General features: G+C 36.4%; 1 protein-coding gene across 1 annotated transcript in view; it reads right to left on the reverse strand.

Annotated features, from left to right (window-relative positions):
* Positions 1-11913, reverse strand: part of LOC115212116 — a 798722-nt gene that overhangs the window by 350395 nt on the left and 436414 nt on the right. Inside the window, exons 20-24 of the mRNA XM_036503334.1 lie at positions 9128-9132; positions 7515-7569; positions 7233-7274; positions 5473-5532; positions 5187-5228 (exon numbers count right to left, since the gene is read on the reverse strand). Coding sequence (XP_036359227.1) covers positions 5187-5228; positions 5473-5532; positions 7233-7274; positions 7515-7569; positions 9128-9132 — 204 coding nt within the window. The remainder of the gene's footprint in view (positions 1-5186; positions 5229-5472; positions 5533-7232; positions 7275-7514; positions 7570-9127; positions 9133-11913) is intronic.

An 11913-nucleotide genomic window follows, 5' to 3' on the forward strand; every position in this document is an offset into this window, starting at 1 on the left:
TTGTATTTAAGAGCAGCCCTGTGTCCTGCTGTCTGATGAGAATGAAATCAAGCTGGCTAACAGAATCCCCTGATTGATAGGTTATAAGGTGGCTGTCTGGCTTCCTGAAGTTAGTGTTGCAGATTAAAAGGTTACATGCATCACAGAACTCCAGTAGCCTGGTTCCCTCATCGTTTCGGGTGCCAATACCATGGCCACCATGTACCCCAGTGAAGATACCAGATTCCCACCCAACATACCCATTAAGGTCTCCAACCACAAAGATGCGGTCGTTGCTACTCCTCTTTGAGGTAGCCTGTAGAAGGGTATCATAAAAGTGGTCCTTCTGATCATTTGCTAGCCCCACACGTGGGGCAGAGATAATTGTAGCTGTGCTGTTCTGCAGGACTAGCCTGAGCTTAAGCACTCTATCACACACCCTAGCAACCTCTATGACCTTATCCACCCATTTCTCTGTGTGGATTATGCCTACACCCCCTACACCATCCATGTTACCTTGCCAGAAAACTTTATACCTATGTGCCTTGCCTGTGAGGACCCTAGCTGAAGCTTCACTCCATCTTACATCTTGTATGCAGCATACATCAACCTTTCAAGCATCTCTACAATCTCGCTAGACCTCCCTTTCAGTGTGCCAACATTGACAGTGCCAACTCTGAAAACTGGGAAGCGAATGTGTAGAAAGTATTGGGTAGGAGGGATGTTATTCAGCACCTGAAAAGAAGTGGGTTCTTGTGGTGTTTGTTTCTTAAGCATGCTTCATCTGTTCTCTCTTCTGACCTGACAACATTCAAGCATTCAGGTATGTTAAGATTGTGGCCCCTACTGGAGGTAAGAGCTGGGGTTAGCAGCATAGTAAGAATAAGCATTATGGTCATCGAATGATGTAGATTCAAGCAGTGTAGCAAAAATATGGATATTCCAATGTTAGGTTAGGAGGGAGTCAGCTGAAACTGGTTGCGTTTGTCTTATATACTGCATTATTAAAGGTAAGGACCAATAAAAGGGTAAAATATCAAAACTGAGTAGGAATGTTTACCAGAGGTTGCTGGTACATGTTATGAAATTTTGCCGTTCTCAATGCTTTTCAGGTGTATATTTGTCATAAGATATCCACTTCTGAAACACATTGTTCTGGGATCAGTCTCACAGCATGTGTATGCTACAATGAGCATGGGGCGACGAAAGCTGTGTGAGTGTATTTGGTAGATGGAAAATGAGAAAAGAACCCCAGCATGGCCACAGCCATAGGGCTAAAACATGTAAAAGAAACATATATATATGTATATATACATATATATATATATATATGTTTCTTTTAAACATATATATATGTATATATACATATACATATATATATGTTTCTTTTACATGTTTTAGCCCTATGGCTGTGGCCATGCTGGGGTTCTTTTCTCATTTTCCATCTACCAAATACACTCACACAGCTTTCGTCGCCCCATGCTCATTGTAGGATACACATGCTGTGAGACTGATCCCAGAACAATGTGTTTCAGAAGTGGATATCTTATGATAAATATACACCTGAAAAGCATTGAGAATGGCAAAATTTCATAACATGGTTTTGTCTCTAATTAATATTATATAATATTTTACTATAAAATTGGATTCAATCCTAAATCTGATTTTTCCCTGTAAATTTGAATTTATTCCCTAATATTTATTATTATTATTATATATATATATATATATATATATATATATATATATATATATATATATAATCTTTTACTTGTTTCAGTCATTTGACTGCGGCCATGCTGGAGCACCGCCTTTAGTCGAGCAAATCGACCCCGGGACTTATTCTTTGTAAGCCCAGTACTTATTCTATCGGTCTCTTTTGCCGAACCACTAAGTGACGGTTGTCAAGCAATGCTAGGGGGACAAACACAGACACACAAACACACACATACATATATATATATATACATATATACGACAGGCTTCTTTCAGTTTCCGTCTACCAAATCCACTCACAAGGCATTGGTCGGCCCGGGGCTATAGCAGAAGACACTTGCCCAAGATGCCACGCAGTGGGACTGAACCCGGAACCATGTGGTTGGTTAGCAAGCTACTTACCACACAGCCATCTCTCTCTATATAAACGGCAGTTTGTCTGTGCGTGTTTCTGTGTGTCTGTTTTCTTGTACCCTCACCCTGACCACGGCTTTCAACCGATTCTGATGAAACTTGACACACACATAGCCCAATGTCATAATTCAAAACTAACGCAGCGAAAATTTTGAAAAGTTCCCCCAGTTCTGAAAAAAATCGATAAATTCAACATGGGGTCGAGAATCAGGAACACAAACCACAAACTGTGTAGGGGACGCAACTCCACCTTTTTTAACTATCAAAAAAAAATTTACCATCATTTTTTTCCATTTTTTTGCTATTTTTTGGCTATAACTCTCTAAAAATGCTTTATAGATATTTCCCTTACAAACCTGAGCAACGCCGGGCGATACTGCTAGTATATATATATGTCTCTATCAGAACTGGAGGAGAAGTTTCAGGTGTGGAAGCAAGGTTTAGAATTGAAGGGCCTTAGAATCAACCTAGCCAAAACCAAAGTCCTAATAAGTAGGAAGGTAGACCAATCACAAACGCCTTCAGGTAGATGGCCTTGCTCGATCTGTAGAAAAGGCGTAGGTAGAAACTCTATAAGATGCACCAAATGTAAGCTATGGACACATAAGAGATGTAGTAATGTCAAAGGAAGACTAACTAGGAAAATAGTTTTTATCTGTGGCAGATGCTCAGGAGCAATAAACTCTGAAAATATGCAGAGACCAACTTCTATCACGTTTCAGGGAGCAAAACTAGAAGTAGTTGATAGCTTCCGCTACCTAGGTGACCAAGTCAGTAGCAGGGGCGGGTGTGCTGAAAATGTAACTGCTAGAGTAAGAATAGCCTGGGCAAAGTTTAGAGAGCTCTTACCCCTGCTGGTGACAAAAGGCCTCTCGCTCAAAGTAAAAGGCAGACTGTATGATGCATGTTTACGTACAGCCATGCTACATGGTAGTGAAACTTGGGCTGTGACTGCTGAGGATTTGCGTAAGCTCGCAAGAAATGAAGCTAATATGCTCCGTTGGATGTGTAATGTCAGTGTTCATAGTCGACAGAGTGTAAGTACCTTGAGAGAAAAGTTGGACCTAAGAGGCATCAGATGTTGTGTGCAAGAGAGACGATTGTGCTGGTATGGTCATGTGGCGAGAATGGATGAAGATAGGTGTGTGAAAAAGTGCCACACTCTGGCAGTTGAGGGGACCTGTGGAAGAGGTAGACCCAGGAAAACCTGGGTCGAGGTGGTGAAGCATGACCTTCGAACTCTAGGTCTCACCAAGGAAATGACCAGAGACCGAGACCTATGGAAGTATGCTGTGCGCGAGAAGACCCGGCAAGACCAGTGAGAACAATCAAAATCAAATCATATATCAGAAAGCAGTGGTTAAGTGAACCATCCGTTCGTGTCCGCTGCCAATCTCACCTGGCCCCCGTGTCGGTGATACGTAAAAGCACCATTCGTTCGTGGCCGTTTGCCAGCTCTGTCTGGCCCTCGTGTCGGTGGGACGTAAAAGCACCATCCGTTCGTGTCTGTTGCCAGCCTCGCCTGGCCCCGTGCTGGTGACACGTAAAAGCACCACCGTTCGTGGCCGTTTGCCAGCTCTGTCTGGCCCTCGTGTCGGTGGCACGTAAAAGCACCATCCATTTGTGTCCGTTGCCAGCCTCGCCTGGCCCCCGTGCCGGTGACACGTAAAAGCACCATCCGTTCGTGGCCGTTTGCCAGCTCTGTCTGGCCCCGTGTCGGTGGCACGTAAAAGCACCATCCGTTCGTGTCCGTTGCCAGCCTCGCCTAGCCCCCGTGCCGGTGACACGTAAAAGCACCATCCGTTCGTGGCCGTTTGCCAGCTCTGTGTGGCCCCGTGTCGGTGGGACGTAAAAGCACCATCCGTTCGTGTCCGTTGCCAGCATCACCTGGCCCCGTGCCGGTGACACGTAAAAGCACCATCCATTCGTGGCCGTTTGCCAGCTCTGTCTGGCACCTGTGCAGGTGGCACATAAAAAACACCTACTACACTCACGGAGTGGTTGGCGTTAGGAAGGGCATCCAGCCGTAGAAACACTGCCAGATCTGACTGGGCCTGACGAAGCCTTCCAGCTTCACCGACCCCAGTTGAACCGTCCAACCCATGCTAGCATGGAAAGCGGACGCTAAATGATGATGATGATGATGATGATGATATATATATATATATATATATATATATATATATATATATATATATATATATATATATATATATATGAGAGAGTGTATATGTCTTTGTGTTTGGTCTCCATCTTTGTATTCAAGCAGTGATTTTGTTACAACATTTCATACCTGATATGCCAAATGTAAACCAACAATGAATTATTAGATATAATGGTTATTCCATCAATGAATTCATGAATAATTTATGGGTTGGATAGGTGCTGATAAAAGGGCAGAAACTCCTGAAATACGGCATATATTCCATTGTCCTTTTTCTATATTCAATTCTAGTGTTTGTTTACATGTGGCATCTCAGATACGAAATGTCATAACAAAATCAAAGCTGGTTATAATTCCAAAAGAAAAACAGTAGAGATGACCTTAAAACGTGATTTAGGCGTATAGCTAACTTAGTAGTACATGATATTGACTTATAAAATGGTTTAATATACATTGGAGTATGTTATGTTTGATTAACAAAACACCTTGTTTCTACATAAATCTTTAAAATCCTTTAAAATGTTTCAGTCTGAAGGCTGCGGCCATGCTGGGGCAATATTTTTTAAAGATACTTTCTGAAATCAAGCTGTGTACTAACAATATCGAGAGTACTTAGACATTTCTTAAAACCAACCACTCAGCAGAGTGGACTTGATGCTTTCTACGTGGCTCAAGCAGAGGTGTGGTCATTTTAGCAAGGTTTTTATATATCAAGAGAGCTTTGCAGTCTGGCATGAGAAACCAATATTTGTTCCACTTGAGTCATTATCATTGCTGCAGTGCAATGACTGAAACAAGTGATAAAAGGCATAAATTAAACTGACTATACTGCTCAATGAAACACTGAACCATGATATTTGCTAACTCTTGCTCCAGTGCATGTAATTTATTTATGGATTGCTAATGCATTTACCATCAGGTTTCCTTGAAACACTGACATAAACATCATCCACGTCTATGAGAAATTTATGCAAGTATTTATGTTATAGCTATAAATTACATTTATATCATGTTAGTATTTTTGTGACATTAGCATAATAAACACTATTGACATGGACTCAAACACACTCACACACACATATATGCGTGTAGAAATATGTTAACAGACTAAATGAGAATATACATTTCATGATTGTTGGTGTTTCTTTAAGATCATTTTAAAGATCATGCTATGTACTAACAATATTGATTGTACTTACCTGGGTGTTTCATAGGTAAATATCTGGGCTCACTATCTTCAGCATCTTGTTCTCTCTCAGCTTTAAAAATGAAATAAAAGTGGGCATCTTTATTGTTTGGGGAGAATGTTTTAATATATTGTTATTGCGCAGAAAGTAACAAGTAAACTTCAGGACATATTTTATATATACTTTTAGCCTAATACTTTATATATCAGTCTCTCACCTCAATGGACTTTGACCTCAGAATATATTGACACTAATTTTTATTCCATCAATGTTTAGTACAATATTGTACTGATTCCATCACTTCAATATTTAAACTGATAATTAAAAATGATGATGTAGCCACTCACAAATACATTTATAGAAATTAGATTGTTTCTAAGGTTTTTTTCTTGCTAGAGTAATCGACAAGCGAGAGTAACTTTGGATACTCAACAACTAAAGCTGATCACATTCACCATTGCATATCTGTTTAATACTTAGTGTATCATGTGTAGGCAAGCATCTATTGCATTCAATATTAGTCATATAATTATTTAGTTTATTCGTATAAATACAGCAGTGATTTTGTTACAACATTTCATACCAGATGTAAACCAACAATGTATTTGATATAGTGGTTATTCAAACAACGAATTCATGGATGATTAAAGGTTGGATAGGTGCTGATAAAAGGGCAAAAACTGCTAAAATATCGCATATATTCCATTGTCCTTTTTCTATATTCAATTCCAGTGTTTGTTTACATGTGGCATCTCATATACCAAATGTCATAACGAAATCAATGCTGGTTATAATTCCAAAAGAAAAATAGTAGAGATGACCTGAACACGAGATTTAAGAGCACAGCTAACTCAGTAGTACATGATATTGACTTATAAAATGGTTTAATATACTTTGTACTCTATTATGTTTGGTTAACAAAACACCTTGTCTCTGCATGTCATTAAATTTTTTAAGATAATTTCAGAAATCATGCTGTGTACTAACAATATTTATAGCACTTCCCCAGTTCTTTTATATATACATATTCATGCTTACTACCTTCAGCATGCTGCTCTTTCACATCTACAAGACATTATATAAAAATGGGCATATTTATTGTTTGCAGAGTATGTTTTAAATTTTTGATGCTGCATAGAAAGAAACCAAAAAAATAATTTCTATAATTTATATACAAACATACATAGGCACGGGTATTACTGTGTGATAAGCAGCTAGCTTCCCAATCACATTCACATTGCATTTTCTTCTAAAGCTTCAGGCCAACAAAAACCTCATAAATGGATTTGGCAGAAAGAAACTGAAAGTAGCCTATTGTATGAACATAATTATATCATCAACATCCTCATCCTCGTCATTTACTGTACGCCTTCCATCCTGGCACAAGTCGGACAGTTTGACAAATGCAGATCAGGTTGAAGACTGCACTAGAATTCTGTAAGTCATTTGGCAGGATGTTTACAACTGGAATCCCTTCTTAAAACCAACCACTCAACAGAGTGGACTTAATGCCTTTTACGTAGCACAAGCACAGTTGATGTCACTTTAGCAAGGTTTATATATATCAAGAGAGCTTTGCAGTCTGGCATGAGAAACCAATATTTGTCCAAGTTGAGGCATTATCATTGCTGCAGTGCAATGACTGAAACAAGTAAAAGATAAAAGGCATAAATTAAACTGACTATACTACCCAATGAAACACTGAACCATGATATTTGTTAACTCTTGCTCCAGTGCATGTAATATTTTTAATGGATTGCTAATGCACTTACCATCAGGTTTCCTGGAGACACTGACATAAACATCATTCATGTCTATGAGAAATCAATGTATTTAAGTCATGGCTATAAATTACATTTATATCATATTAGTATTGTTGTGATATTGCCATAATAAACACTAATGACATGGACTCAAGCACACTCACACACACATATATGCATGTAGAAATATGTTAACAGACTAAATGAGAATATACATTCCATGATTGTTGGTTTTTCTTTAAGATCATTTTAAAAATCATGCTATGTACTAACAATATTGATTGTACTTACCTGGGTGTTTCATAGGTAAATATCTGGGCTCACTATCTTCAGAATCTTGCTCTCTCTCACCTTTAAAAGTGAAATAAAAGTGGGCATCTTTATTGTTTGGGGAGAATGTTTTTAAATATATTGCTTTTGCACAGAAAGTAACAAATAAACTTCAGCACTTACTTTATATACATTTTTAAGCCTAGTACTTTATCTATCAGTCTCTCACCTCAGCTGTAGAAACACTGCCAGATCTGACTGGCCTGGTGCAGCCTTCGGGCTCCCCAGACCCCAGTTGAACCGTCCAACCCATGCTAGCATGGAAAGCGGACGTTAAATGATGATGATGATGATGATGATGATTCCGTCACTTCAATATATAAACTGACAATTAAAAATGATGATGTAGCCATTCACAAATACATTTATAGAAATTAGATTGTTTCTAAGGTTTCCTTTTTGCTAGAGTAATCAAGAAGCAGGAGTAACTTTGGATACTCAACAACTAAAGCTGATCACATTCACCATTGCATATCTGTTTAATACTTAGTGTATCATGTGTAGGCAAGCATCTATTGCATTCAATATTAGTCATATAATTATTTAGTTTATTCGTATAAATACAGCAGTGATTTTGTTACAACATTTCATACCAGATGTAAACCAACAATGAATTAAATATAGTGGTTATTCAAACAATGAATTCATGGATGATAAAGGGTTGGATAGGTGCTGATAAAAGGGCAAAAACTCCTGAAATATGGCATATACTCCATTCCCTTTTTTCTATATTCAGTTCCAGTGTTTGTTTACGTGACATCTCAGATACGAAATGTCATAATGAAATCAATGCTGGTTGTAATTCCTACAGAAAAACGGTAGAGATGACCTGAACACATTATTTAAGTGCACAGCTACCTCAGTAGTGCGGACTTATAAAATGGTTTAATATACTTTGTACTCTATTATGTTTGGTTAACAAAAAGCCTTGTCTCTAGATGTCATTAATGCTTTGAAAGATAATTTCTGAAAACCTAAGTAATGATAATAATGAAATTATTGCATACAGTGCTCAGGTGCACCACAACTTGTCAGAATGTGTGTATAAATGTATGCAGTAATGTACAAATGCCTGGAAAGCGAACAATGTATGAATCAGATACATGCTTGTGTGTGTATGAAGGGGAGGAAATCAGGTGTAGTGTTGGTGAATCTCAGAAAGCATGGAAGTTTTGAAGGATGCAGTGCTCCGACAACTAACAACCGATGCCGGCAGTTTGTTCCATGCTTCAGCAACTCCCAGCGTGAAAAAATGTTTCCTAAAGTCATGGGAGCTGTGCTGTTTTCTGACTTTGTAAATATGTCCACGGGTGTTAGATGGGTGGAGTTTGAAAAGGTGATCAGAGTTATCGTTTGTAAGATGGTTGATAATTTTATGGGTGTCTGCCAAGTCAGCTGCCAGACGTCGGTTTCAATGTGTCCATGCCCAGGAAAGTAAGGCGTTCAGAATATGGCAAATGCCTGATGGATGGTATTCTTTTGGTTGCACGTCGCTGAACGGCTTCCAGACGATTGATATCCTGGGCAAGATAGGAGTTCCAGATCGGTGATGCAAATTCCAGGTGAGGTCTTACCATAGCTATATAAAGCCGCAGATAGATAGTCAGAGAGCAGCTCACAAAGGATTTGGTGAGTGATGCCAAGACACCCTCAGCCTTCTTGACAATTTTAGCGATGTCTTTTGTCCAACGCAGATCACTGTCGACAATAACACCCAGGTCACGTTCACACGAAGACTTTTTGAGATTAGTGTTGTGGAGGGAATAGGTGGATTCTGGGTTTCTCCTCCCAAAATGCATGGTGGTACATTTGTCTACAGCCAGCTTGAGTTGCCAGTCCATGATCCACTGCTGCATTGTGTCCAGGTCTGCTTGCAATAGAGATCTATAGTGTACAGGATCTGACCTCTTTATTTCGAGGTATAGCTTCATGTCATCTGCATATTTCAGCACTGTGGCATTCTTTAAGTTGGCATCTATGTCATTAACATATGCAACAAATAAAAGGGGGCCAACAACAGATCCCTGTGGTACACCAGATGTCATCTCATAGGGTGAAGAGTGCTGTCCTAGAACTGTGACAACCTCTTTTCGGCCGAAAATAAAGGACTTCAACCAGTTATAGTTTATAATATCGAAAATGATTAGGTGGAGTAGAATTCTCGCAGAAATAGATATGAAAATTACCAAATCTTTAAAACTTATTGTGGAGTAAGTATACAACTTAATAACTTCATTAGATATATAGAATTTATGTATTATAGAAATTTAAAAAATTTTATTTAACTTTATTCAATTTGCTTACGTTATTAAAATTTCTTAATAACTATTTCTTATTAAATACTAAAAAGTAGCAGGGTATGCTATTTCCTTATTGATTTATAAAAAACATTAAGATCTAAAATTTAGAAATAACAGAATGCTATTTTTAAAAATATTTAAATGTACAGGTAGTACAATGTATACACAATACTCCCAGTTCAAAATGGTTATTTAATAAGTTTAAATTATCCCTGTGTTTCAAAATTTCATATATCTCCTTAGAGCAAAGCTCACATCCATCTCTACTATTTTTTTTACTATGTCTCATTTAAGGCTAATCTAATTTTATTTTCTTTTAACTCCCAAATTTTATTAGATAATGTTGTGCAACTTGCCTTAAGTTTAAGTCTAAAGGATGAATTGTAATTGTTTATACATTTCTTCAGATCTATTGTGCAACCAAAGTAAATATAGTTATTTGTTGAAGTCATTACTGTATATTTATGTAATACGTTTTGGACCAGATACCAGACAGTGGGACTTAGTTCTACAATTACAACTAGGGGAATGATTTTTGATATTAGTATTATTTGGAAATAAGTTGCTTTTATTATTGTTATTAAAACCATTATTAACATTAAGAATTTCATCATTATCTATAATTATATTATTAGGTAAGTTATGGTTTTGACTATTAGTTTCTAATTTTTCCTCTACTGTCTTATCAAATAAGTTTATTTTATTACCATCGGGTATACAAGTAGTATCTATGCGTTCATATGTACTGGAACTGTATTCAATAACATTTATATTATTGGTCCTAATATCATTTATATCATGCACCTCGTCAATTTCAATAATATTATTTTCATTAGTAGAAATATCTTATTATTTTTATTTCTATTCATATAATTATTATTTTTATTTCTATTATTATTGTTAGTATCATTCTCATTATTAATGTTATTATTGATATTATTATTATAATTATTATTATTGTTTATATTAATATTATCATTATTAGTATTATTATTATCTTTACCTTTATTATTATTATTATTGTTATTTCCAACATTTCTGGCTAGTTTAATATTTTTTCTATTTAATTTAGTTATGATGGTACTTATATTTGGTAGAGTAGAGTATGATATTCTAACTGTTTTACGAGAAAATATTTCATTATATTTATGGGAAGTAGGGAAGTTTGTTTCTAATATGGACATAAATTTGCTATATATATTCGTAGATATTACCTAAGTTGAAAGGTATATTCAACCATATGATATTTTTATTTTTGAATTTCTTATTTAAGTAAGGGTGGGATAGATTAGTGCTATCTATATTCCTAAGAATTTTGTTATTATTTTCAGTCTTATATATATATATTTATTGGGGTTTTTTATCAGTAGGAGTAATTTTTAGATTTTCATTTACATTTATTTTATTTAACTTAAGTTTTTTATACCTATTTGTGTCTTGTCCGCTATTTCTGCTATTTGTATCAGATTTATATGATAGGTTATCGGTTTGGGTTGATTCATATTTGTTTAAATTTGAAGATTTTATATTATTTGAGCTATTTTTATTCATTTTCTTATTTGAAAGTGTTAGATTCTCAAGATCGAGGAAGGCAATTTCTTGGTTATATCCTGCTCTAGCCAAGGTATCATTGTAATGATATGAATGGGAATTAAAAATTTCATTGTTAGATGATAATTTAGTAATTCTTCTCGAAATACTTTTAACTATCGATTTCAATATATTTGGGGGTGATTTGATAATTTATTCACATATCTAGTAATTTCACCATCTTTCCTATATGGGTAATACAATTTCGAGTTTAAATCTAAAGTAGTATCTAAAAAATTAACTATCTTAGTGTTATATTCATAAGTAATACTTAGGTTAAGATTTTCGAAAAACTTTCTAATTTATGTAATAACCTGCTCGTGTTGCGGACACCACTATATTGGACAAACAAGTATGACCTTGAGCAAATCCATTTCCCACAATACAGTGAACATATAGAAAAATGTGCAGGTAACCTCAAACCAAATTTCACAGTCTTCCCTTTCTACCAGTGCAAAGACGCAATCTCT

Source organism: Octopus sinensis, linkage group LG5, assembly GCF_006345805.1.
Source record: "Octopus sinensis linkage group LG5, ASM634580v1, whole genome shotgun sequence".
Lineage (NCBI taxonomy): Eukaryota > Metazoa > Mollusca > Cephalopoda > Octopoda > Octopodidae > Octopus > Octopus sinensis.